General features: G+C 48.0%; 1 protein-coding gene across 3 annotated transcripts in view; it reads right to left on the reverse strand.

Annotated features, from left to right (window-relative positions):
* Nucleotides 1-24,751, reverse strand: part of LOC140385210 (sperm-associated antigen 1-like) — a 225,029-nt gene that overhangs the window by 154,582 nt on the left and 45,696 nt on the right. For all 3 annotated transcript variants that reach the window (XM_072467111.1, XM_072467112.1, XM_072467110.1), the window contains 3 exons: nt 23,919-23,989; nt 18,152-18,264; nt 17,574-17,679 (listed from right to left, as the gene is read on the reverse strand). In XM_072467111.1, the coding sequence (XP_072323212.1) occupies nt 17,574-17,679; nt 18,152-18,264; nt 23,919-23,989 (290 nt within the window). The remainder of the gene's footprint in view (nt 1-17,573; nt 17,680-18,151; nt 18,265-23,918; nt 23,990-24,751) is intronic.

Consider the following 24,751-nt stretch of genomic DNA (forward strand, 5'->3'; position numbering starts at 1 on the left):
TGAGGCTCGACAAAAGATCTCTGACAATGAGGACGAGATCTTAGGCCTGGCACGAGGCGCTCCACAAGAAATGGCAGGAGCGGTTCGAGAAGATGGAGAATCGGTTGAGGCGGACGGATCTGCGGATTCTGGGCCTCCCGGAGGGGCTGGAGGGGCCGGACGTGGGGGCCTATGTGGTCACCATATTGAGCTCGCTGATGGGAGCGGGGTCCTTCCAGGGGCCCCTGGAGCTGGAAGGGGCCCATTGAGTGCTGGCGAAGAGGCCCAAGGCTAACGAGCCTCCGCGGGCGGTGCTGGTGAGGTTCCATCGGTTCGTTGATCGGGAGTGTGTGCTCAGGTGGGCCAAGAAGGAGAGGAGCAGCAGGTGGGAGAACGCGGAGGTTCGGATATACCAGGACTGGAGTGCGGAGGTGGCGAAGAGGAGGGCCGGGTACAATCGAGCGAAGGCGGTGCTGCACAGGAAGGGGGTGAAGTTTGGCATGTTGCAGCCGGCGCGACTGTGGGTTACCTACAAGGACCGGCACCATTATTTTGAGTCTCCGGAGGAGGCGTGAGCCTTTGTTCAGGCTGAGAAGTTGGACACAGATTAAGGGTCGGGATGGGCGATTGGGGACTGCGGTTGATATGCTATGTTTATTTTTGTTTCGAGGGGGGGGCCTTTGTATTGCTCCGGTTTTCTTTTTCTCTGTGTTTTTCTCTTTCGGGTCGGTGAGGGTGGCTGGGGCGGGTTGGGCACTGTTTTGGTAGGGTTGGTCGGGGGGAGCTCTTGGAGGGGGATAGGGAAACAGAACAGGGGGGGTGGACGGTGGTGAGATGGGGCCCCGGGGGGATGGAGAGGCCCGAGTCAGGGGTGAGGGGATCGGGCCTGTAAAAGGAGCTGCGTCAGAGGTGGCGGGGCCTGGTAGGTGGAAAGCGCGGGCTTTTTCCCACACTGAAGACTGGAGGGGGCGAGGCCGGGGCGGGGAAGCGAGGATTGTTTCCCGCGCTTAGAACGGAAGGGGAAGGGGGAGAGCCTATGGATGGGGGCGGGAGAAGAGGGTGTGCCACACAATGGGAGGAGTCGAAGGAGAGGCGGGAGTGGCCGGGGTCAGCAGACTAGCAGAAGTGCAATGGGGGGAGTAAATCAGCTAGGATGGGTCCCAGCCGGGGGGGCGGGGGGGAATCGAGTTGCCTCTGCTATGGTCAAGGAAGAGCTGGAGCGAGTGGGGGGGTCGAGATGGGGGTATGTCGCTGTGGGGAACGGGCCGGGTGTGGGCGCCTGGCTGGCCGAGGAGGGGTCATGGCTAATCGGCGGGGAGGGGGGCGGGTAGCCCCCTGATCCGGCTGATAACCTGGAATGTAAGGGGACTGAATGGATCGGTTAAGTGGGCCCCCGTGTTCGCGCACCTGAAGGGGCTCAAGGCGGATGTGGTTATGCTTCAGGAGACACACCTGAAGGTGGCAGACCAGGTAAGATTGAGGAAAGGGTGGGTAGGTCAGGTGTTTCACTCGGGGCTGGATGCCAAAAATCGAGGGATGGCGATCTTGGTGGGAAAGAAGGTGTCATTCGAGGCGTCGAGCATTGTGGCAGATAATGGCGGTAGGTACATAATGGTAAGTGGAAAGTTGCAGGGAGAGAGGGTGGTACTGGTCAATGTGTATGCCCCGAACTGGGACGATGCGGGTTTTATGCGGCGTATGTTGGGTCGGATCCCAGACTTGGCAGTGGGGGGCCTGATAATGGGGGGAGACTTTAACACGGTGCTGGATCCGGCACTGGATCGCTCCAGGTCTAGGACAGGTAGGAAGCCGGCGGCGGCTAGAGTGCTGAGGGGGTTTATGGACCAGATGGGAGGGGTGGACCCTTGGAGATTTGCAAGGCCGGGGGCTAGGGAATTTTCATTCTTCTCACATGTCCACATGGCTTATTCCCGAATCGACTTTTTCATTTTGAATAGGGCACTGATAGCGAGAGTAGAAGATACTGAGTATCCGGCAATAGCCATTTCGGACCACGCCCCGCACTGGGTGGACTTGGAGATGGGGGAGGAGAGGGACCTGCGCCCGCTGTGGCGCTTGGAGGTGGGGCTGCTGGCGGACGAGGAGGTGAGCGAGCGGGTCCGAGGAAGTATAGAGAGGTACTTGGAGACCAGCGACAATGGGGAGGTCCGAGTGGGGATGGTATGGGAGGCACTGAAGGCGGTGGTGAGGGGAGAGCTGATCTTCATTAGGGCCCACAAGGAGCGGGGGGGAGAGGGAGAGGCTGGTGGGAGATGGTGAGGGTAGACAGGAGGTATGCGGAGGAGCCCGAGGAAGGATTGTTGAGGAAGAGGAGTAGCCTCCAGGCCGAATTCGACCTGGTGACCACCAGGGAGGCGGAGGTGCAGTGGAGGAAGGCCCAGGGGGCGATATACGAGTATGGGGAAAAGGCAAGCCGGATGCTGGCGCATCAGCTTCGGAAGCGGGACGCAGCTAGGGAGATCGGGGGAGTTAAGGTCAGGGGAGGGAGTGTGGTGCGGAATGGGGTTGGCATCAATGGGGTCTTCAGGGACTTTTACGAGGAATTGGACCGATCCGAGCCCCCACGGGAGGAGGGAGGGATGGGCCGCTTGCTGGACCAATTGAGGTTTCCAAAGGTGGAAGAGAGACTGGTGGCGGGATTGGGGGCCCCGATTGGCTGGAGAGCTGATTAAAGGGATCGGAAGCATGCAGGCGGGGAAGGCAACGGGGCCGGACAGTTTCCCGATCGAATTCTATAAAATATATATGGAACTGTTGGGCCCGCTGTTAGTCAGGACCTTTAATGAGGCAAGGGGGGGGGGGGGGGTCTTTGCCCCCCCGACGATGTCCCGGGCACTGATCACCTTGATCCTGAAGCGTGACAAGGATCCCCTGCAATGTGGGTCTTACAGACCGATTTCCTTGCTAAATGTAGATGCCAAGGTGCTGGCGAAGGTCTTAGCCACGAAGATTGAGGATTGTGTGCCGCAGATCATCCATGAAGACCACACGGGGTTTGTGAAGGGAAGGCAGTTGAACGCGAATGTGCGGAGGCTTTTGAACATTATCATGATGCCGGCGAGTTAGGGGGAGGCAGAGATAGTGGTGGCAATGGACGCGGAGAAAGCCTTCGATAGGGCAGAGTGGGGGTACCTGTGGGAGGTGCTGAAGAGGTTCGGGTTTGGGGAGGGGTTTGTCAGGTGGGTTAGGCTGTTGTATGAGGTCCCGATGGCGAGTGTGGCCACAGACAGGAGGAGGTCCGAGTACTTTCGGTTGCACCGAGGGACGAGACAGGGGTGTCCCTTGTCCCCCCTGCTCTTCGCACTGGCGATTGAACCCCTGGCTATGGCACTGAGGGAGTCAAGGAACTGGAGGGGGTTGGTGCGGGGTGGGGAGGAGCATAGGGTGTCACTTTATGCGGACGACCTGCTGCTGTATGTGGCGGACCAGGTGGGAGGAATGCCGGAGGTACTGAGGATTCTTAGGGAATTCGGGGACTTTACGGGGTACAAGCTCAACATGGGGAAGAGCGAGCTGTTCGTAGTTCATCCAGGGGACCAGGAGAGGGGGATTGGCGAGCTCCCACTAAAAAAGGCGGAGAGGAGCTTCAGGTATTTGGGGGTCCAGGTGGCCAGGAGCTGGGGGGCCCTGCATAGGCTTACTTTTACAAGGCTGGTGGAGCAAATGGAGAAGGAGTTCAAGAGGTGGGACGCGTTGCTGCTGTCCTTGGCGGGTAGGGTGCAGTCAATCAAAATGACGGTGCTCCCAAGGTTTTTGTTCCTGTTCCAGTGCCCCCCCCGTGTTTATCCCGAAGGTGTTTTTCAGGCAGGTTAACAGGAGTATAATGGGGTTTGTGTGGGCGCGAGGGACTCCGAGGGTGAGAAGGGTGTTCCTGGAGCGGAGTTGAGATAGAGGGGGGACTGACGTTGCCCAACCTCTGTGGGTACTACTGGGCCGCCAATGCGACGATGGTGCGCAAGTGGGTGATGGAGGAGGAGGGGGCTGCATGGAAGAGGCTGGAGACGGCGTCTTGTGTGGGCACGAGTCTGGGGGCCACTGCCGCTCCCGCCAGGAAGGTATACCACGAGCCCGGAGGTGGTGGCTGCCCTCAAAATTTGGGGGCAGTTGAGGCGGCACAGGGAGGAAGCTGGGGCCTCGGCATGGACCCCATTACGGGGGAACCACTGGTTCGCCCCAGGAAGAACAGGTGGAGGGTTTTTGGGGTGGCACAGGGCAGGGATACAAAAGATGGGGGACCCGTTTGTGGACGGGAGGTTCGCGGGCCTTGGTGAGCTGGAGGAGAAGTACGGGCTCCCCCCCGGGGAACACCTTCAGGTACTTACAGGTAAGGGCGTTTGCCAGACTGCAGGTGGTGGAATTCCTGCGGCTACTGCCACACACAGTACAGGACAGGGTGCTCTCGGGGGGGGGGGGGGCAGATCTCGGAAACTTGCCAGGTGATGCAGGAGGAGGAGGCCTCGGTGGTGGAGGTGAAAGGTAAGTGGGAGGAGGAGTTGGGAGAGGAAATTGAGGAAGGGACGTGGACAGATGCCCTGGGGAGGGTGAACTCTTCCTCATCGTGCGTGAGGCTCAGCCTCATACAGTTTAAGGTGCTGCACAGGGCACACATGACGGGGACAAGGATGAGCCGGTTTTCTGGGGGTGAGGACAGGTGTGCTCGGTGCTCAGGGAGCCCGGCAAATCACACCCATATGTTCTGGGCATGCCCAGCGCTGGAGGAAGTTTGGAAGGGCGTAGCGAGGACGGTATCGAGGGTGGTAGGATCCAGTGTCAAACCAGGCTGGGGGCTCGCAATATTTGGGGTGGCAGAGGAGCCGGGAGTGCAGGAGGCGAAAGAGGCCGGAATTCTGGCCTTGGCGTCCCTGGTAGCCCGGCGAAGGATTCTTCTTCAGTGGAAAGATGCGAGGCCCCCAAGCGTGGAATCCTGAATCAGTGACATGGCAGGGTTCATTAAATTAGAGAGGGTGAAATTCGCCTTGAGAGGGTCGGTACAAGGGTTCTTTAGGCGGTGGCAACCGTTCTTAGACTTCCGGGCAGAACGATAGACATTGGTCAATGGCAGCAGCAGCTCGGGGGGGGGGGGGGGTTCCTTTATTATTGTTTTTGTTATTTACACTGAAGGGTCTGAGGGGGTGTATATACCTGTTGTGTTAAGTCGGGGTGTTAATGTTAATTTATTATTTATGTACAGGGGGGGGGTATGGGGGGGTTGCTTTTCTAGATTGTGTTTTGTACTTAACCCTGTTGGGTTCCTTTTTTTTTCTCATTTTGTTATTGATATTTTATGAAAACCTTTAATAAAAATCATTTTTAAAAAAAAGTCAGGGATTTCCGCCATGGTGTTCTTTATGAATTCTGAGTCATCCCAGTTGGGAGCGAACACATTTACCAGTAAGACAGGTGCCCCTTCCAGGATACTGCTGGCCATGACGTACCTTCCCCCTGGGTCCGTAACTGTCTTGGTTTCCGTAAACATCGTCCTTTTGCTAATTAATATTGCTACCACCCTAGCCCTCATCCCATAGCACGAGTGGTACCAAGTCTGTCCCACCCAGCCTTTCCTTACCAGCAGTCGGTCCTTCTCCCTCAGGTGCGTCTATTGTAGGTAGATTATGTCTGCTTTTCGGCTTCTTAAGTGGGCGAACACACTGGATCTTTTCACTGGGCCATTGAGTCCCCTTACATTCCAGGTAACAATCCTGGTGGGAGGTTTCTGATCCCCCCGGTCCTGTGGGATCACCCATACTTACCTGGTGGACGCGCCCTTGCACTCATGGGTTTCCCTTTGCTAGGGGGCCGTCCAAAATGGCCAGGGTCACCGCTCTCACCATGGGGTCGGGCCCCAGCGCTCAGGGGTTTCCGTTTGCCCAGGGGCACCCAATGTGGCTACCATCTGTGTACACGCAACACGGGTGCACCCCTGCGCTCCGGGGTCTCCCGCCGCCTTCTCGAGTCGCTGTTTGCGGCACCCTCTTGGTTTCTCGCCCTGCCCGCCAAGGCCCATGTCTTTACTGCTTCACTATCTCACCCTTCTCTTTGCTTCTCGTTTGTTCTCCCCCAGACTCCTCTCCCCCCAGCCCCTGTCCCTTTGTCCACCCCACCCTGCTGCACCCCCCCCCCCCCCCCCCCCCCCCCCAACCAGAGAAGGGCACGGCGGCCCTCCTTCCTTCCTGTCCTCCCATCCTGGCCCTCCTCGCGAGTACGGTGGCCCTCCTCCCAGTATTCGCCCAGTTCTGGCCCTGTTTAACCTTTCTCCTACTGGCCCTTGTCTCGCCCTCCTGTTTGTTTTCCTCACCCTCATTTCCCTCGCTCCACTCCCCCCTCCCCCCCCATTGCATTGAGGGAGGAGACAAGCTCTGAGACAAGACAGCACAGTCCCGCACAAGGCATAACACACATGTGCACAGTTCAAGAGTCCATTATCCTTGTTTGCGGTCTGTCCTCCGCTCTTTGTTCTGGTTTTCCCCTTCTTTTCCGTCCCCATGTCTTTCATTGCGGTTGCGTGTGTTCCTACCCCAGCTTGTTCGCTCTAACGAACTCATCAGCCGCCGCTGGGGTGTTAAAATACAGCTTTCCCCTCAAATTTCACCCAGAGTTTGGCCGGGAATAACATCCCAAATTTTACCTTGCTTTTGTGCAGTGCTGATTTCGCCTTGTTGAATTCAGCCCTTTTTTTGGCCAGGTCCACCCCAATGTCCTGATACACCCTTATGGTCTTCCCTTCCCACGTGCTCTGTTTCGTTTGCCAGGCCCACTTTAGGATTCTCTCCCGGTCTTGGAACCGGTCCAGCTTCACAATAATTGCTCTGGGCTGGTCCCCGGCTTTGGGCTTGGGTTGGAGCGACCGGTGCGCCCTGCCTATTTCCGGTGGGTTTCCCACTAGCACTTTCCTTTCCCACTAGCTTGCCCATCATTTGGGTGACGTAGCCTGTTGGGTCTCTGCCCTCTATCCCCTCTGGCAGACCCACTATTTTAATGTTCTGCCGCCTGGACCTATTTTCCTGGTCCTCCACTTTCCCTTTTAAGGTCCCTGTCGCTCTGGTCCGAGGCGGCCCTCTCCAACTCCAGAATCGTTTTTTTCTACGCCTTCACTTCCCTTTCCAGGCCTTCGATGGTCTGCTGCATTTTGTGCATCGTCTCCTGCATCATTGCTTGGAGCTCCGACCAGAGCACCTCCTTTATGCTGGTCGCTGCGTCCTGCTCACGCTCCGCTGCTTGGTCCGTCATCGTTTTCCCTTTCAGGCTCGCCTGTACCTCCGTCTCGTCTTGTGAGGCCGCCTGCCTGCGTGTCTGCCACTCATGCACCTTACCCTCACTGCTGCTGCTGCTTGCGTCTCGCTGTCCCTTCACCTTGGTGTTTTTCTTTCCTCCAGCCATCTGTCAGTCTCTCTTTCTTTCCCCGCTGCTGTTCCTTCCCCTGGGGTTGCTCTCACTTACACCGCTTCTCTACTCTTGCTGGGTCTGCCTCGGGCATCGGGTTTCCCTTTTTTTTTGGGGGGGGGGGGGGGGGGTGGTTTGGTGTTGGTTACCTTCCTCCCTTCCTCCCTTTCTCTCTTTCCTTGTCTCTTTATTTATTTATTTACTTTTATTTTTCCCCCTTCTTCTTCTCTTTTTTTCCCCCCTTCCTTCTGACTGGGTCAGGAGGGTTTGGGAGAGATGTTTCCTTATGCGGACCGGAGTCCCTCTTTGTCTCGCCGCTCGCAGGCTTGCGGGGGCTCGGTCGGGCAGGCTCGCAGGCTTGCGCTCTTAGGCACTAGTTCTGTTCGGGGACACGACTCTACTCGGCCGCTTCTGAGCCTCCGGCTCCGGTTCCTCCTGCCTTTTTTTCTTATATTCTCCGGCTCCTCTCCCACGGGCCTCTGCTTACCGTCGGTCCGGTCCCTTGCGGCTTTTTTCTTCTTTCTGTTCGTACCTTCGGGGGAGCGCTGCGTGGGCTCTTTCTACAAGAATAAAAATACCCCCGGGACTAAACAAACAAAACAACAAAAAAAAGACCCAGAAAGTTTAGTCCTTTAGCGGGAGCTGCCCCGTGCACGTCTTCCCCCTACAGGGCTCTACCGGAAGTCCTACTTTAGAATAATATAACTGAAACATTACTTGGGCCATAATTTGTCAAAATAACGGTGAAGTAAATGACATGCAAATACTACAGCAACTTCAGGAAAGAAGCTGTGCCACTGCCATTAGTGCTGAGAAAACAGCATCTCGTTGGCTGGCTCACCATTGAAATGCACTGATGGGGGTGAAGTTGCCATATTTGTGTGATAGATACAAACTGAACTCGCCACACAAAGTTAAGCTTTGTCCATTTCAATTTAAGTGTTCTTTTAAGGAAATTTATATTTGACAATTAAAAAAAAAAGTATTTCAAAGAAGTGACTGACTGGATGGATTAAGGGAAAGTTGCAGATGCACTTGGCTGATTTACAAAAACCAGTTGTGTTCCTGATACACATCTATGAATTGGACTTAGGCATAGGGAGTATAATATTTCACATTTAATGATAATACACAATGTATTAGTATGCTACAGCTGTAACAAGAATTCCCTCTTCTATACTTATCCTCCTTGCAATAAAGGCCAACATTCCATTTGCTTTGTTAATTACTTGCTGTATCTGCATGCTAACTTTTCAGCGCTTCAAGTACAAGAACACCCAAATCCTTCCATACTGCAGTATTCTTCAGTCATCTCCATTTAAATAATATTTTGCTTTTCTCTTCTCCCTACCAAAATGGGTAAACTTGCACTTTCCCACATGTTTCTCCATGTGTCAAATTTGTGCCCATTCACTTAAACTATCATTATCCTTTTGCATCGCCTTATAACTTGCTTTCCTGTCTATCTTTACATCAGCAATACAATACACTAGGTTCCTTCATTCAAGAGACAAATATAGATTGTAAATAGTTGAGGCCCCAGCACGGATCCTTGTGGCATACCAGGAGTTGCAATTTGCCAACCTAAAATGACCTATTCATTCTACATCTCTGTTTTCCATTATTTAGCCAACCCTCTATCCATGCTAACATATTCCCCAAATTATGAGCTCTTATATTGTGAAGTAACCTTTTGTATGCCCCTTTTATCAAATTCCTTTTGAAAATCCAAATACACTATATCTATTAGTTCTCATTTATCCACTCCATTCTCACAGAACTCTAATAATACATTTGACAAACACAAATTCCCTTTCGTAAAACCTCACAGTAACTTCATACTTGTGACAATAAAAGATTATTATTATGTCGACTCTGCTTGATTACATTATGGTTTTCTCAGTGTCCTGCTACGGTTTGCTTTATAATGGACTCCAGCATTTTCCTACAGTTGGTTAGGCTAACTGCTTTCCTTCTCCCTCCTTTCTTAAATAGGGGCATTGGATTGCAGCTTTTTAATCCAACGGAATCTTTACAGAACCTAGGGATGACTACAACCAACACATTTTATGAAGTTTCTGTATGGTTTCTCACATTACAATCTGGTTTTGCCATGGCACAGAATGAAAATATCAACTTCTCTGGTGCAACTCCCACACACTCTACAACAGCAAGAGTTCTCTCTGTCTTTTGTAACCAGAATCCTCTTAATATTGGGGGGGAATATGGGGAAGCAGTGGTGTGGTGGTATTGTCACTGGATTACTAATTCAGAGACCCAGGGTAATGCTCTGGGTCCTGGGTTTGAATCCCAAAAGGGCAGATGGTGAAATTTGAATTCAATACAAATCTGGAATTAAAAGTCTAATGATGAGGGACAGCACGGTGGCGCAGTGGTTAGTGCTGCAGTGGTTAGTGCTACTGCTTCACGGCGCCGAGGTCGCAGATTCGATCCCGGCTCTGGGTCACTGTCCACGTGGAGTTTGCACATTCTCCCCGTGTTTGCGTGGGTTTCACCTCCACAACACAAAGATGTGCGGGGTAAATGGATTGGCCATGCTAAATTGCCCCTTAATTGGAAAAAATGAATTGGGTATTCTAAATTTTTTTTAAAAAGACCAATAATATCCAGATTCTGAATAATCAAGTAGCTCTCAAATTTTTTTTTTATTTTTATTTTTTAAACAGTCTAATGATGACCATGAAGCCATTGCCAGTTGTCGTAAAACCCATTGGTTCACTAATGTCCTTTGGGGATGGAAATTACCCGGTCTGGTCTACATGTGACACCAGACCCACACAGCGATGCGGTTGACTATTAACTGCCCCCACTGAAATGGTCTAACAAGCCACTCAGTTCAAGGGATGGGCAACAAATGCCGGCCCATAAAAAAAAAATTGAAATCCTACTGCAACAGGATGAAAAGTATAACTCCCATATGTAACACGCATACGTGCATCCTTGCATACAGTTTGTCAAGAGTAGCTGCAAATTCCCTGGACCCAAGTGAACTTTACACAGAAACATACATGGAAAATAGAAGCAGGAGGCGGCCATTTGACCCTTCGAGCCTGCTCAGCCATTCATTATCATGGCTGATCATGGAGTTCAATATCCTGATCCCGCCTTCCCCCCCCATATCCCTCGATCCCTTTAGCCCCAAGAGGTATATCTAATTCCTTCTTGAAATTACACAACGTTTCGGTCTCAACTACTTTCTGTTGTAGTGAAATCCAGTTTCTCCACCACTCTCTGGGTGAAAAAATTTCTCCTCACCTCAGTCCTAATAGGTTATCCTCAAACTACGATCCTTAGTTCTGGACTCCCTCACCATCGGGAACATTCTTTCTGAATCTACCCTGTCAAAACCAGTTAGAATTTTATAAGTGTCATGGGAATGTCACTTTAAGAAATGTTTGTCTGCTCAAGTGGCTGCAGTGATGTCAGAGTGTGGGTGGAGCTGAGCTCTGGCTCTGCTTTTTAGTTTCGCTTTGAGGAAAAGGTTTGGTGTGTCTGTGTTTTTTAGTTTTGTTTTAGTGTTGGAGCTGCAGCCAGCCAAAGAAGGTGTAATTTTGATCTCTCTGCCATCTAAAGACCATCTCTAGATCATTTGGTGAATTCAGAGTGATAACTGCTCTCATTAGAGAATTTAAACCTAATGTGCTTCTGTAAAAAGGGTTTTTGTCTTCTGGATGTTAAAAGGAAAGTTTAAGGATTACTTAGAGTGTTGTATTCTTTGGGAGTTGTATTTGAATTGATGGTTGCCAAGATGTTCACTGTATGTTTTAAAAAGGTTAGCGGAGTTCATAGAATAAACATTGTTTTGCTTAAAAAAAAATCACTTTTAGATTTCTGCTGCACCACACCTGTAGAGTGGGCCGTATGGTCCCCATACCAGAATCGTGGGTCAGATGATCTCCATGATATACTTTGGAGTTCTCTAAACCCTGGCCCATAACATAAGTTTCTATGAGATCCCCCTCACTCTTCCAAACTCCAATGAGTGATATCCTAACCGATTTAGTCTCACCTCATAGGACAGTCCCGCCATCCCAGGAATCAGCTGGTAAACCTTTGCTGCACTCCCTGCATAGCAAAAACATCTTTCCTCAGAAAAGGACACCAAAACTGCACACAAAACTCCAGGTGTGGCCTCACCAATGCCCTATATAATTGTAGTAAAACATCCCTATTCCTATACTCAAATCATCTCGTTATGCAGACCAACATATTTGCTTTTATACTGCCCGCTGTACCTGCGTGCTTACTTTCAGCGACTGAGGCACAAGGACACCAAGGTCTCCCTGAGTATCCACCTCTCTCAATTTAAACCCATTTAAATAATAATCTGCCTTCCTATTTTTGCTACCAAAGTGGATAACCTCATGTTTATCCATGTTATACTGCCATGTATATGCCCACTCACTCAGCCTAAGAAAATCCCGCAGAAAAGACTAATTTATTCCAACTTTTTACTTCCTGTCTACAAACCAGCTTTCAATCCATCTCAAGACACTGCCCGCAACCCCATGCACTTTAACTTTACATAGTAATCTGTTATGCGAGGCCTTATCAAAAACCTTCTGAAAGTCTAAATAAACCACATCCACTGGACCTCCCTGGTCAACTCTACCAATTACATCTTCAAAGAATGCCAATAGATTTGTCAAACATGATTTCCCTTTCATAAATCCATGCTGACTTTGGCTGATTATACCACAGCTTTTCAAATGTTGTGCTATGAAATCCTTGAGCACAGGGCTAAATCGCTGGCTTTGAAAGCAGACCAAGGCAGGCCAGCAGCACGGTTCAATTCCCGTAACAGCCTCCCCGAACAGGCGCCGGAATGTGGCGACTAGGGGCTTTTCACAGTAACTTCATTGAAGCCTACTTGTGACAATAAGTGATTTTCATTTCATTTCATTTCATAATGGAATCTTGCAACTTCCTACTACCGATGTTGGGCTCACTGGTCTATAGTTCCCTGTTTTCTCTCTACCTCCCTTTTTGAATAGCGGGGTTATATTAGCTACCCTCCAATCTGTAGGAACCATTCCAGAGTCCAAAGAATTTTTGTAAAATGGCTATCGATGGATCTATTATTTCTCGGGTTACTTCCTTAAGTACTCTGGGAAGATGATTATCAGGCCCAGGAGATTTATCCACTTTCAATCCCATTAATTTCCCTGAACCATTTCTCTACTAATATTAATTTCCTTCAGTTCCTCACTAAAACCTGTTTCTCAGAAACTCCAGTGCATTATTTATGGCTTTCTTTGTGAAGACCGAAGCAAAGTACGAATTCAGCTCCTCAGCCATTGCTTTGTTCCCAGTGATGAATTCAGACGTTTCTGACTGGAAGGGGCCTAAATTAGTTTTTATCAATCTTTTTCTCTTTACATAACTATAGAAACTTTTACAGTCAGTTGTTAGGTTCCCCGCTAGCTTACTTTCATATTGTACTTTCCCTTCTTAAGCAACCCTTTGGTCTGCCTTTGCTGAATTTTAAACCGTCCCCAATCCTCGTGTCTATTGCATTTTTTTGCTAACTTGTATACCTGTTCTTTGAATCTAATACTACCTCTAATTTCCCTTGTAAGCCATGGTTTGGCCACGGTTCCTTTTCTATTCTTGCACCAAATAGGAAGAAGCAACTATTGGAGTTCACCCATTTGTTCCTTGAATGCCTGCCATTGGCTGTCTACTGTACTTCCTTTCAGCAATGTTTCGCATTCCATCATAGCCAATTCATGCCTCATACCATCATAGTTACCATGATGTAGCGATGCCTGCGTTGGATTGGGGTGGGCACAGTAAGAAGTCTTACAACACCATGTTAAAGTCCAACAGGTTTATTTGGAATCACTAGCTTTTGGAGCACAGCTTGAGATTCAGGACCCTAGTCTTAGAATCAATTACCTCACTATCCACCATGATAACTCATTACAACTCAGATCCTAGGATCCAGACTGAAAAAATAATTTCTCCAACAGCCCAAAGTGTAATGACTTAGGCCAGGCCTTTGAGATTGGCCAATTAGAATATGAGTTCCCCGATTACTGGCCCAATCAGGGAATCCCTTTCTCTGTATATAACAGGGAGGGTCAGATCCTCTGCAATCCCAATGCAGACAGCAAGCTGGATGCACCTGGTTGGTCGGCTGTTGGTTTTGTAAATAAAAGGAATTCTGGTGAAGGGACTTCTGCCTCTGTGAACTTATTACACAAAGGCAGATTTCTGGGAGTCAATAGGTGAGTGTCATTGATATTTCATTATTACAGAATCACCAATTCTTAGTCGAAAATATGGTGCGATTATTTTCCTTGTGTCGGTCACGTAGAGACATCTGACATTAATTCCAAAGCACAACAGGAGCAGTTAAATCCACTATACAGTACAAAGCAGCAAGTGTAGCTAAAGCATGACATTGCATGAGCATCTTGTGATACCTGGAAATATGAGTCCCATCATTCAAATTAAATTGAACTGTTCATGCTTTCAACTTTTCCGTTAGGTTAGTATTTAATATGTTAATGCCATACTAGTACTGATCTCACAGGCATACTTTCATTAAAGGATCATGGTTATGCTTGAATCTTGTAAAAAAAAAAAATGCACTTAATTTAAGAACTTAAAAGTAAGATCAAATTATATTTCTGATTTTCACCATTTTTGCCCCAATAATGTACTTCATTAGCAAAGTTGGATAACCTAAGGGAGTCTTTCCCCTCCATTAGGACATACAAGAGGGAACCCTTTGCACGCAATTGCAAGGTGCATTCCAAAACAATCTGGTTGCAGACATTTAGGAATTGTTGCTATTAATCTCAATGCCCACACAATGCAACAGGTTTGAAGTCTGCAAAAATATGGAATAATCTGAAATGCAGGAGTCTTAAATAATTTAATGGTAATGAGTCTATTATCTACTTGTCTGCGACCAGACACCTTGAAGGTCAAGTGCTGTACTGGCTCTTCTTGTGTTTTTTCCTCAGTAAATGAAAAATCACCCCCTGCCTTTTTGCAACATTCTGAGTGTGTTCACTGATTTCATGTCTACTTCCATGAAAATATTGTCATGAAAATTCCTCAACTAAAGAAAGGCCATCACTGTACAAAACTATTGTGTGGACATTCTAAAGTCTAGCAGTGGGTTGAATTATTCAACTTAGTACAGGTAACTTGCTTATTTTTGTTGTCTGTGGTACTTTTCAGAGGACTATGTCAAGCCTGTAAACTGAACACCATGAAGATGGACAACGGGGGCAGCACGGTGGCGCAGTGGTTAGCCCTGCTGCCTCACGGCGCCGAAGTCCCAGGTTCGATCCTGGCTCTGGGTCACTGTCCGTGTGGAGTTTGCACATTCTCCCCGTGTTTGCGTGGGTTTCGCTCCCACAACCCAAAGATGTGCAAGGTAGGTGGATTGGCCACGCTAAATTGCCCTTAATTGGAAAAATTAATCGGGTACTCTAAATTTAAAAAAAATGAAGATAGACAACAACCTTTTGAACACATCATCTGAACTATGCACAAGATTGTTACCATCTTTTAACTCTCTTAAGAGTAAAGGTGTTCACACCATTATATTGCAATAAGAGATTAGAAATCACGTGGAGATCATTTTTATTTAAATAATATACTATTCAAAAAAGCAAGAAACCATTATCTTACATATATGCTTTGACTGCATTTAATATGCGAATGGTACTTCAGCTATGAGCAATGTATGGCCTGGGGTTTACTGTCAGCAGCAACAAAGTGAAGGTGTTCACCACTGACCTCAAGAAAGCCATCCACAAATATCTAGTAAGTCAATCATTTATAGGTTGGTTGGCTGTAAATATCCAGACAACACAAGGATCTGGGTCTCAGCTGCTGACAATCTAAATCAATGACTTAGATGAAGGGATTGAGTGTAATCGTAGAATTTATAGTGCAGGAGACCCGTTGGCCCATCGAGTCTGCACCGGCCCTTGGAAAGAGCACCCCATTTAAGCCTATCCCATCCCGTAATACAGTAACCCCACCTAACCTTTTTTGGACACTAAGGATAATTTATCATGGCCAATCCACCAAACCTGCACATCTTTGGACTGTGGAAGGAAACCGGAGCACCCGAGGAGAACATGCAGACTACGCACAGACAGTGACCCAAGCCGGGAATCGAACCAGGGACCCTGGAGCTGTGAAGCAACTGTGCTAACCACTATGCTACCTGCTGCCCATGTTTACTGACTATATAAATTTAGCTGGGAACATATGCAGTGAGGAGGATGCAAGGAGGTCCGAAAAGGTTTTAGGTGGGTTAAGCAATTGGGCAAGAATATGGGAAGATGGAATTTAATATAGGCAAGTGTGAAGTTTCCACTCTGATAGGAAAAATAGGAAAGCAAAATATTTTTTAATGGCAAGACTTGGAAATATTGGAATTGGGGGGGTACCTGGGTGTCCTTGTACATCAATAATTGTAGGCTGACACACAGGTACATCAAGCATTTAGGATCACAAATTATATGTTAGTCTTTATCACAAAAGGTTTGGAGTATAAGAGTAAAGAAGTCTTATTGGACGGTCATGGTGAGGATACATCCGGAATACAGGGTATAGTTTTAGTCTCCTATCCAAGGAAAAATATACATATTTGCTTTTAAATGCAAAATTGATTAATTGAACGTATTTCTTGGATGAGGAGACTGTCATAGGAGCAGAGATTAAGTCGACTATCCATATATTCTCTGGAGTTTAAAGCAATGAGGGATGATCTGATTGAAACTTGAAATTCTTATGGTTCTCAACAGGGTATGAGCTGATGTCTGTTCCCCTGGCTAGAGATTCTAGAACTAGCGGTCACACTCTCAAATAAAGAATCCGCAATTTAGGACTACGATTAAGAAAGAAAACATAATTCGCAGGATTGTGACTGGAACTCTCTACCCCAGAGTGTTATGAATAGTCAGTCTTGTTTTAAAAAAAAAAGTATACACAAGAGATCGATACATTTCTGGATACTAAGGAAATGGATGATATGTATGGGTTAGTGTGAGAAGGTGTAATTGGGTAGAACATCAGCCATCATCATATTAAATGGCAGGGCAGACTCAAAGGGCGGCATTACTTATTCCTCCTAAATCTTGGGTTTTTATTATTTCCTCTTTCCTGATGTTAGTTCTATCCTAATACAAGCTTTTGGAGATCACTTGGGCGGGATTCTCTCAGCCCAGGCCGGGCCGGAGAATCACCAGGCCAGGCGTGAATCGTGCGACGACGCCCCGCAGATTCTCCGGAGTGTGGAGAATCGGTGCCATTGGCGCCGGCGCGGCTCTACGCCCACCCGCCCCCCCCGGCGATTCTCCGCTCGGGATGAGCCGAGCGGCCATGCAAACAAAAAAACGAGTCCCGCCGGCACCGTTCACACCTGCTCTTACCCGGCGGAACCTCTGTGTGCATGCATCCGGGGGCGGCCTGGTGGGGGGGGGGGGGGGGGGGGGCCTCCGCTGTGGCCTGGCCCGCGATCGGGGCCAACTGATTGGCGGGCCGGCCTCTCGGGCTGGGGACCTCTTTTGTTCCACGCCAGCCCCTGTAGCCCTACGCCATGTTGTGTCGGGGCCGGCACGGAGAAGAGAGCCACTGCGCATCCGCGCATTGCCGCCGGTTCCACTGCGCATGCGTAGACCTGCGGCGCCCATCTGATACCGGGGATCGGCAGCTGGACCGGCGTGGATTGCTCCAGTGCCGTGCTGGCCCCCTGTAGGGGTCAGAATCGCTGCTCCTGAGGCCATGTTGACGCCGTCGCGAACACTTAGCCACAGGATCAGAGAATCCCGCCCCTTATGTCCAGCAAAGGCTATGCCATCAAGCGATACTATCCAACAGCCAATCAAATTGAAAAGTTCTCACAGATAACAAACCTGGAAGCAACAAGTGGGTCTCATCATTTACTTTTTAAAATTTTACATTAAGTGAAATAAGGATAGGTGGACTGGCCACGCTAAATTGCCCCTTCAATGAAAAACATTTTAAAAATTCTTCCTGTGCACAAGTTGATGCTTTATTAGTTCATGTAACAACAACCATTGCATTTCAAGTAACTTATTATATGTGATGTGTTCCGAGACAGTTCTGAAAGATATGATATACCATATAACTGAAAATCATTCTTCCAAAGATGTCAAAAGTTAAGTACACAAAAGTACCTGGTGTAGTAAAGCACAGCCTCCTTATGGTCACCAGCTCGGAAAGCTTCATTCCCTTTGTCCTTTTCCCGATCAGCTAAAACCATCTTTTCCTGGTCAGTCATGCCTAAGAAACAAAAATTACACACAAATCTGCTTCAGCATCAAGTTAGCTCAGGTATAATAATCTTCATTGCTAAATAGACATTTAAAAAATAGCAATACTAACATATTAACAGGAGTAATATCATATGATTAATTGAAATATTTCATAGTTTTTGAGTAACGCTTTTATTTTGGAACTGTTACAGCATACAATTGCCAAAGGACCTTTGCAATGGAAAAACTGCCAACTCTTCCTTTCACAATGTCATGGCAGGTTCTTGCCTCTCGGTGGTTCTGCATTACCTTCTCCCTCCCATCCTGCAGCTACAAACCTGTGCACAAAATCTCTTTTTCCCCCCCACTCACAGCTCCACACTCTGTACTGCCTCTCTACATCTCTTTGATGATGAGGGACAAAGATAAGCTACACAAGACCTTTAACTACATAGCATGGCACAAAAGTACATGGCTTTCTGTGACTGAACCATAATTACCTGTTGTGTCAATTCCCTTCCCTATTCCAGAAATGCCATCATTGCTGATAGTATTGGAACTGATTTTTTGCTTCCCTTCGTCAATTTTGGCACATTCTTTTTCCACATCAAATCTGGGATAAACATTTAGAGCATTATAAATTTTCATTTAGCTTTGGCAGTGTGTGAATCATTTAAAATGCTGTTTAAGAATTATTACTCACTATAATATTTTTAAGCTATCATGTTACTTTGCCCAATTTCAAAACACACAATGTTGTAAAGTTATTTATAGCGATCCAAATACAAGGTTTTATAAGAATGCACTGTTTTTAGATAATCTCTGTAATTTAGGGGAAAATGGAGAAATGGAAGCGGTCATAGAATCATAGAATTTATAGTGCAGAAGGAGTCCATTTGGCCCATCGAGTCTTCACCGGACCTTGGAAAGAGCACCATACCCAAGCCCACACTTCCACCCTATCCCCGTAACCCCACCCAACTTTTTTTTGGACACTAAGGGCAATTTAGCATAGCCAATCCACCTAACCTGCACATCTTTGGACTGTGGGAGGAAACCGGAGCATCCAGAGGAAATCCACGCAGACAGGGGGAGAACATGCAGACTCCGCATAGACAGTGACCCAAGCCGGGAATCGAACCTGGGACCCTGGTGCTCTGAAGCAACTGTGCAATCACTGTGCTACCGTGCTGACCCTGACAGGGTCATGTGGCCTGTTCTGAATTCTGCCTGAGTTGCTTGGGTGTTAATGACTAAAGGGGCCCCCAATTGCTTTACTGAGAAGGGGCAAGGTGCTCGTGCCTATAAACAATGACCAAAGCATCAGTGATGATGAAAATGAAATGAAAATTGCTTATTGTCACAAGCAGGCTTCAAATTAAGTTACTGTGTAAAGCCCCTAGTAGCCTGTTCGGGAGGCTGGTACGGGAATTGAACCCGCGCTGATGGCCTGCCTCGGTCTGCTTTAAAAGCCAGCTATTTAGTCCCGTGCTAAACCAGCCCCAGTGATGACAAACTACTAGATTTTCATGGAGTTAGAAAGATTCAGATGCCATTGAAAAATGGTAGGCAGGTCATGGGTAGCAAGCCCACACACTGCACTTCCGACCTGGCCGGTTCCATTGGGAGGTGTGCATCTCCTTGAACCCCTTGATTTTCAGAGTTGGGACAATTTCTCAAGGACTCATGACCAGACACACAGAATTTGTGTAATTTTAGTAAAAGGTTTCAAATACTTCTAAGATTGCTTTGGGGGGGGGGGGGGGGGGGGGATTGACAATTGGAGAGGACGGTTGACTTTGCTTGACTGACATCTTTTAGGTGGTTAAAATAAGTTCTTTCTGCGATCTCTTTTGTCAGTGTTTAGTTGCACAAGATAAGGGCTACGAAGTGTTCAAAACCATTGCTACTAAAATTACAATTGTCTTCTCTGACTCATTCATTTACAAGGTTGTGGAAAAGCTGCGTCCTTTTTACAAGAAGATTTGTGGGGTTTTTTCTTCTGAGCAGCTCCACACATGGCATTCTTATCCTTTGGCTCATTGGTTATGTACATAATGTATGCTAGGTGAATGGGCATGGAAGGGCCATGAGTTGGCAATGAGTTGGTATGGGGGCTATAAGGGGCCACTTGGATTGGGTGGGTTGACACGAATACACATGAGTTGGCATGGAGGAGCGGGTGGGGATGTGATGGAGCATGGGAGGTGAGAGGTAGAGATTGGAAGATTAATCTAGCATTAACTGGAGAAATGAATCTCCAATTTGCCCCTTATGAAAATTAGCTCAGGAAGTCTGAGTTATATGGCTGAAAAAACAAAAGGAAAAGAAAGTAAGTTCTCAGGAGCTAAGAATCACTTTGGACCCCGGATAGATTTTTTTGTTTTGGGAAGGTCGTTGATCTCTAGGGTGGAAGAAGCTGAGTACTCAGCCATAGCGGTTTCGGATCATGCCCCACATTGGGTGGACCTGGAATTAGGAGAGGAAAGGGAACAGAGAACACTCTGGCGATTAGATGTGGGACTGATGGCGGATGAGGGAGTGTGTGCAAGAGTGCGGGGGTGTATTGAGAGATATCTGGTGGTCAATGACGACAGCGAGGTCCCTGTGGGAGTGGTATGGGAAGCACTAAAAGCGGTGGTCAGAGGAGAGCTGATCTCCATTGGGGCCCACAAAAGGAAAACAGAGGCCAAGGAAAGGGAAAGATTACTGGGGGAGGTTTTAAGGGTGGATAGGGAATTTGCAGAGACCCCGGAGGAGGAATTGTACAGGGAGAGGAGACGACTCCAGACGGAATTTGACCTTCTGACCACCAGAAAGGCGGAGGTACTGTGGAGGAAGGCACAGGGGAGGAGGTATGAATATGGGGAAAAGGCGAGTCGCCTGTTGGCTCATCAATTGCGAAAGAGGGCAGCAGCGAGGGAGATAGGAGGAATTAGAGACGAAAGGGGAGACACGGTGCGAAGGGCAGGAAAGATAAATGAGGTGTTCAAGACCTTCTATGAGGAACTGTATAGGTCTCAACCCCCAGAGGGAGAGGAGGGGATGCGGCAGTTCCTGGACCAATTGAGGTTCCCGAAAGTGGAGGAGCGGGGGGTGGTAGGCCTGGGGGCACCGATTGGGGTGGACGAGGTTATTAAGGGACTGGGAAGCATGCAAGCAGGGAAGGCCCCAGGACCAGACGGGTTCCCGGTGGAGTATTACAGAAAATATGTGGACTTGTTGGCCCCGTTGATGGTGAGGACGTTCAATGAGGCCAGGAAAGGGGGGACTCTACCCCCGACGATGTCGGAGGCGACGATATCGTTAATTTTGAAGAGGGATAAAGATCCGTTGCAGTGCGGGTCCTATAGACCCATTTCATTGTTGAACGTGGACGCCAAATTGTTGGCAAAGGTACTGGCATCGAGGATAGAGGACTGTGTCCCGGGGGTGGTGCACGAAGACCAGACAGGGTTCGTAAAAGGGAGACAACTGAATGTTAACGTGCGACGACTATTAGGGGTGATAATGATGCCCCCAGTGGAGGGGGAGGCAGAGATAGTGGCGGCAATGGACGCAGAGAAGGCATTTGATAGGGTGGAGTGGGAGTATTTATGGGAAGTGTTAAGGAGGTTTGGGTTTGGGAACGGGTTTATTAGCTGGGTTAGACTTCTTTATGGGGCTCCAACGGCAAGCGTAGTTACAGGTCGACATAGATCGGAGTATTTCCGACTATATAGGGGAACAAGACAGGGATGCCCGCTGTCTCCATTGTTGTTTGCGTTGGCAATTGAACCTCTGGCCATGGCGTTGAGAGACTCCAGGAAATGGAGAGGGGTGATTAGAGGGGGAGAAGAACACCAAGTCTCGTTATATGCGGATGACCTATTGTTATACGTGTCGGACCCAGCGGGGGGAATGATAGAGGTTATGCGAATTTTGAGGGGGTTCGGGGATTTCTCGGGGTATAGGCTAAACATGGGGAAGAGTGAATTATTTGTGATACATCCAGGGGACCAGAGTAGAGAGATAGAAGGCTTGCCTCTCAGGAAAGTGGAAAGAAACTTCCGATACCTGGGGATTCAGATCGCTAGGAGCTGGGGAACCTTGCACAGACTTAATCTGACACGGTTGGCAGAACAAATGGAGGAGGACTTCAAGAGGTGGGACATGCAGCCTCTATCGCTGGCGGGCAGGGTGCAAGCAATTAAGATGATGGTCCTCCCGAGGTTCTTATTTGTATTTCAATGTCTCCCTATACTAATCACTAAGACCTTTTTTAATAAAATAGACAGGAGCATCACGAGCTTTGTGTGGGCAGGGAAAGTTCCGAGAGTAAGGAGGGGGTTCCTTCAGCGTAGTAGGGACAGAGGAGGATTGGCACTACCGAACTTGGGCGATTACTATTGGGCCGCCAATGTGGCAATGATACGTAAATGGATGATGGAGGGTGAGGGAGCGGCGTGGGAAAGACTGGAGAGAAAGTCCTGTAAAGGGACGAGTTTAGAGGCGCTGGTGACGGCGCCGCTACCGATCTCACCTAAAAGGTTTACCACAAACCCGGTGGTGGCGGCAACATTGAATATCTGGGGACAGTGGAGGCGACAGAGAGGGGTGCGGGGAGCCCTGGTGGGGTCCCCAATCAGGAACAACCATAGGTTCGCCCCAGGAAGAATGGATGGAGGATTTCAGAGCTGGTTCCAGTTGGGAATTAGGAGGGTGGGAGATTTATTTATAGATGGGACTTTTGCGAGCTTGGGAGCATTGGAGGAAAAGTATAAGTTGCCCCGGGGAAATTTCTTGAGATATATGCAGGTGAGGGCATTTACTAGACAACAGGTGAGGGAATTTCCGTTGCTCCCGACACAGGGGATACAGGACAGGGTGCTTTCAGGGGTGTGGGTCGGAGAGGGCAAGGTGTCAGAGATTTACCGAGAGATGAGGGAAGAGGGGGAGGAGTCGGTGGGCGAACTAAAAGGAAAGTGGGAAGAAGAACTAGGGGAGGAGATAGAGGAGGGTATGTGGGCTGATGCCCTAAGCAGGGTAAATTCCTCTTCCTCATGCGCCAGGCTTAGCCTGATTCAATTTAAGGTGCTACATAGAGCACACATAACGGGAGCAAGATTGAGCAGGTTCTTTGGAGTGGAGGACAAATGTGGGAGGTGTGGCGGGAGCCCGGCAAACCACGCACATATGTTTTGGGCATGCCCGGCACTGGAAGGGTATTGGAAGGGAGTGACGGGAGTGATTTCGCGGGTGGTGAAGGCCCGGGTCAAACCAGGCTGGGGGTTAGCTCTATTTGGAGACACGGAAGAGCCGGGAGTGCAGGAGGCGAAAGAGGCCGACGTTGTGGCCTTTGCGTCCCTAGTAGCCCGGCGCAGGATCCTACTCATGTGGAAGGAGGCGAAACCCCCCGGACTGGAGACCTGGGTAAATGATATGGCGGGGTTCATTAAACTGGAGCAGATAAAGTTTGCCCTGAGAGGATCGGCTCAAGGGTTCACCAGGCGGTGGCAGCCATTTCTCGACTACCTAGGGGAACGTTAGAGGGAAGACAGATGACCAGCAGCAGCAACCCAGGGGGAGGGGGGGTGGGGGGGAGGGGGGGGGGGTTTAGTTTAGGTCAAAGATAAAGGGGTTTTGTTACTTGTGTATTGTTTAAAATTTCTGTATTGTTATTGTTGCGTTTGCTTTGTAAGAGGGGAAAAATTGTTGTTTGGGAAAAAAATTTCAATAAAACATTTATAAAAAAAAAAAAAAGAATCACTTTGGACTTGTCCATGAAGAACAAGAGTAGGAACTTAAAAGAACAGAGTAAACTATAACCGTGGTGGGAGCTTTTTGGTTGTTTTAAATGTTAAATGGGGATCTTTTCTGTAGTTTAGAATATAAGTTGCCTACTAAAGTTGTGTGTAGTCAATGTTGCTTTTAGTTTGTGTATTGCAGTAAAAGTCTTAAATCTTGAAATCTTGTTCAATTCCATTAGTTGGGTCGCTGGGAATTCATAGTCACAGAGACATACAGTATCGAAAAGGCTCTTCAGACAATCAAAGGATCTAAATTCACCAAAATTCAAATTTCCTTTTAAAAGTTAGCATTCTATCTAAGGATCCTTACAATATTGACTGGATCAGTTTCAAAGTTATTGTCATCACATAAATAAATGTTCCCTCAAATTACAATGTATATTTTTAAAAGTTCCTTAGAATATATTCAGTCATGTTTTCTGCCTATATCGATCTTCATTAAGGCTAGTTATTAAATGAATATTGTTAATTAACTTACTTATCCCATTCTCTGTAATCTCTTGGGATAACTCTTTTCCTGTCTGTTGACTTTTTTTTATCAAAGCCATTCTGTGAAATAAACAATACAACTGTCAAATATACAAACAAAAAGCTATTGTTTCACTGAAGTCCAGCTAAACCATGTAAAGAGGCTTGAGATCTGGTAACTGAAGGCATGACTAATGCTGGTATATATGCATTGTCGCGGGTGGGGTAGGGTAGAGAATGGATTTCTTTTTTTCTCCCTAGCCCAGAGACACAAGAGGCCAAATACAGTATCCTATTCTTAACTGAGATCAACTTATGTCAGTGGCTAGGATTAAGGCTGGGATCTTCCTTATCTCTGTGGCTCTCTGTCAGGTTGTAATGCGTTTACTCATTTAAGAGATGTTTATTAAGAATTTTAAAGGGAATATTTCAATTTTAAAACTGTGTTTATGCTATCTGTCATCTACATAGTTCTACATCTACAAGTGGTTCAATTACTTAGTTAAGCCTGGCATATTTTCTTATTTCAAGTGAATTCCGACTGCTATCTTGTGTTCCTGTGTTGGATATGGAATTTTCCTCCCTCAAACTAAATGACAATAGTTCCTGTGAAGCAGCATGGATCATTTTACTAAATTGCAAAAGGCACCTTATAAATGCAAGTTGCTGTTACTTAGCATAATAAATAATAATTTTCACAATGTTGTGTATCACTGGAAAGCTATGTTTATATTTTCCTTGGGTCTTCTGTGTAATAAACTGCTCTCTTGCGAATAACAGGAAACGGATGACTTGCTTCCAGGCATTCACAAACTTTCTTCTCCCTTATTGCCTGTGGGACAG

This window comes from Scyliorhinus torazame, chromosome 11 (assembly GCF_047496885.1).
Source record: "Scyliorhinus torazame isolate Kashiwa2021f chromosome 11, sScyTor2.1, whole genome shotgun sequence".
In the NCBI taxonomy this organism is placed as follows: domain Eukaryota; kingdom Metazoa; phylum Chordata; class Chondrichthyes; order Carcharhiniformes; family Scyliorhinidae; genus Scyliorhinus; species Scyliorhinus torazame.